A 3,683-nucleotide genomic window follows, 5' to 3' on the forward strand; every position below is an offset into this window, starting at 1 on the left:
CAGAGACTCTTGGTAGGGATGTGACCACTGGAGGGTGTAGATCGACTGCTTTTGCTCCTTAGTGCTACTAGAAGCTTGAATACTAATTTGGTAAGAATTATGCACGTTAAAAAAAAAAAACCTCCTCTGTGACATCAGTGGTTGGGGCGTGACCAGAGGAGCTGGAAAGTTTCCTCCCAAAGAGGGCCGAGCTGCAGCCGTGTGTCAGCAGCACGTCTTTCACTGTGGAGTTTGACTCTTAAAGGCTCAGCTTGGTCAGTGTTCCACTCACATCTGCTAACGCTGCACGAGCTCGAGGGCAGCCGGGGATCGTCTAGCGGGGCCCTTTAGGCAGGAAAGCGGAGTTGATCGAGACTGTTCCTCTCGGCTTTGCCCTGCCTGCGGGGCTTAGAGCGTCGCAATGAGTGTCATCTTTTTAAATCTCCTCCCAAAGCTCGTGTCAAAAGACGGGCTTCAATGTCCTTTGCCGTTTCCTCTTAAATCCGCAGGCTTTGTCCCCCCCCGCCGCACAAACGTCTGCGTTACATCTTTGTTGCTAATAACCTCCATCTTTCTCCTTTCTGCTGCTGTTTCTCAGATCGTGAGGAAGTTGCACCAGTTCACCTACGACCTGTTCCTCCGAGCTCAGACCCTCCAGACGCGCGTCAACTTCCCGGAGATGATCTCCGAGATTGTCAGCGTCCATGTGCCCAAGATCCTGTCGGGCATGGTCAAGCCCATCCTTTTCCACAACACCGCCTAAAAAGGAGAGCCACTGTGTCGCTCGAGCGCCGGCATCTTTGGTGAGCTAGAGAGGGGTTTGAGATTTTCGAGAGGGGGGGGGGGGGGGGGGGGGGGGAAACAGTGGAGCACAGTGAAAGGGCATAAAGCACATTCTTCCAATCTAATTGCATCCACTTTGTTCTTCTTACTGCCTGCTATCTATCGCGCACACACAGCACATGTTTTTCTGGAGCCGATTTAAAAAAACACAGCATGCATTCCTACACACAGGCTCATGAGCTGCCTGGCATGTAGTCGTCTTCATATTTAACTCACAACGGGCTAGACTTTATTTCAGGAGGCGGAGGCGGAGCCGGCAGTGAGCAGAGTTTGCAGAGTTCACTTCGCCGTAGCTTGTGTGAGTGTGCGCAGTGGTATGACATTTGCACAAGCTTCTGAACAATGAATGTTATTGTGTGCGTGCACCTGAGATGAGCGCAGTTGATTGACAGCTAATAAACGGTTGCGGCGTGCATGCTCAGACACCAAGCTGTCTCGCCTGAACACGAAGACATCACTCTCATTCTAATCGATAGGAATAATAGCCGACTAATCGTTTTAGGGGTCCACAAAAACAAAACACGCTTTCAAACTGAAAGTGACCGCATCAATGCCAATTCCAAAAAGTATATTATTTATGAATGAATCAAAGGTGTCACTCTGAAAAAAATGATTGTCCGAAATACTTGTATGACTCATTAGTCCACTAACTATTGGCAAATTAGTTTTGCTTGTTTTTGAATGCTAAATATTCGTCAAGTGCAATTTGTTTTCCAGAAGGAACATTTCATACTGTTGTGACTTTTCTACGGTTTCTTAAAAAGTGTCCTTCGCAAGTGCTTTGTTGTGTGTCATCACGCACTCATTGTAGCTTCTGGCATTTTTCGCAAAAAAAGAGAAAAAAAAAAGGTCCAGCCAAGAATCTGCTCACTGCGTGACAGCTCATCATGTAATAAAAAAAAGTGAAGCATGAGTGTGTATCTTGTTTGTTTGAAACAATAACGGAGGGGGCAGAGTTGACGGGGAATGCACGCGGTCGTATTGCAGCATGCTTAGGGTGGTACAAATGTTTCTCCGCCTGCTAAGATTTATTTCAGTCGGCTACGCAGCCGAGTGGACAGCCGGGCCCTTTTTAGAAAACATCTGACAGACGAGTCTTTTGCACCCCCAGGATTATCCCAGTTGTCCTCCCAGCCAGGTAATACATCACAGCGGGAGTCCGGAGAGCATGTCACAGTCAAACGAGGAGGCCCCGGCTGATTTATTTCCTCCCATGGATCCTGCAGGAATAGGCCAACGTCTGCAGCCTGTGTTTTACTGCCATCTAGTGGCCGCTGTCGGGTCTGCATCAGCAGTAGAGATGCATAACTGTTGGATCCGTTGACATTTTGCTTCGTAATGTTATTGGACAAGGATCCACGCAATGTTGGAACGGGGTTGTCGTTAAATGGTCAGTCACGAGAGGGGAGGACACAGCATGGATAAGTCAATAAAGGGTGTGTTGTCATCAGAGGCATAGTTAGGGACTATATAGTGAAACTCTTGAATAGATCATTTTTTAAATCTTATTTATAAAACAATATCACATCTGTACAGCAGGGCTTAAGAGTACTTTTTGATTCCAAATTGTCATTCAAATCTCAGGTGAAAAAGGTCTGTAACCGGGTCAAATTGAATTATCAAATTTCAGGTTCACACGAAACTACATGTCAACAGAGGCAGCTAAGACATACATGCTTGCTATGGTCGTTTCCCACATCACTTACTGTTTAACAACCTGGTCACAGGCTAGCACCACGACTCTGAAACTACAGTCATTGTATAAATGCACTCAAAATCCTTGATAAAAAAAATCAGTTCGTGCTCATCATTGCCCTCTACTAACAAAATATAACTTGTTTAGTTGGGAGAACATGATTAAATATGTGAATGTCTGTCTCATGTAGAAGACTATACATGGCTTCACCTCTCCTCCGCTCAAACTATTTGTGATCACAAGAACAACTGGTTATCGGCTCACAAGAGGAGCAGCAAGAGGGGATTGCATTATCCCACTCAGGAAAAGTGCTTTTAGTCATTCTGCATTTTCTGTACAAGCTGCACTACAATGGAACTCCATCCCAGTGACCATTAGAGAACTACACACATACAGTTCATTTAAATCTCACCCACAGAAATGGTTAGTTCGTACTCAGCTCTGTCAGCACTAGATTGTAACTCTCTCTCTGTCTGTGTTGAACTTCCCTCGATCTGTCTGTTGTCACCTTTCTGTCTTTCTTTAAAATGTCGGTCGACCGTCATCTACCTACCTGCATGTCTTTTATTGTTGTTTAGCTGTGTCTGAGTGATTCATGTATTTCACATACTCTGTATGCTTTTATGTTTTGTGCCTCTGACGTGGATGTTTTTTTAGCGTCTAAACAACTACAGCATAATACTCTTTTTAGTCCATGTTTTAACATAGTTATTCTCACTTTTTTCCCCATTGTTTGTCCACACATTGTTAAGTGTCAATATTGTTTAACCTTTTAACTTTAATCTTACATTGTTTTTAGGTTTGTTGTGTAACATCTGCCTCTTGGAACTACAGATGAAAAATAGCCTTTTTGCTAACTCTGGCACATTTGCAGAAATATTTTATTAATGTGCACTGTCCCGTTCAAATAAACCAACAAAATAAAAAAATAAGAGGAAACGGCCTATCTTTTTGAGAGCCGGTTTATTTTTACATGGTGCGTTTAAAAGCCCCAACTGTAAAAAAAAAGCCAGCCTGCCTGTCTGGGTAACCTCTGCCGCCATTTTAATTCCCATTTCCTGAACAACCTCTTTCAACAAGTATTTGTCCCCTCTCATCAATGAATTGGAGCCGAACGACGTAGGGGTTTTGAAGGACACGCTGAAATATCACTTATTTCTAAATA

The 3,683-nt window shown here is 44.3% G+C and overlaps 1 protein-coding gene across 2 annotated transcripts in view; it reads left to right on the forward strand.

Moving 5' to 3' along the window:
• The window catches only part of LOC306777780 (progesterone receptor-like), a 12,271-nt gene extending 8,952 nt beyond the window's left edge, over positions 1-3,319 (forward strand). The window contains exons 9-10 of one of the 2 annotated variants that reach the window (XM_079269058.1): positions 578-782; positions 1,934-3,319. In XM_079269058.1, coding sequence (XP_079125184.1) covers positions 578-742 — 165 coding nt within the window. In that variant the 3' untranslated portion in view covers positions 743-782; positions 1,934-3,319. Of the gene's footprint in view, positions 1-577; positions 794-1,933 lie in introns of those variants that run through there. The other variant, XM_079269057.1, reaches the window with a different exon arrangement.
• Positions 3,320-3,683: the final 364 nt, after the last annotated feature.

The sequence above is a fragment of the Melanostigma gelatinosum genome (genome assembly GCF_949748355.1).
Source record: "Melanostigma gelatinosum genome assembly, chromosome: 5".
NCBI classification, from domain to species: Eukaryota; Metazoa; Chordata; class Actinopteri; order Perciformes; family Zoarcidae; genus Melanostigma; species Melanostigma gelatinosum.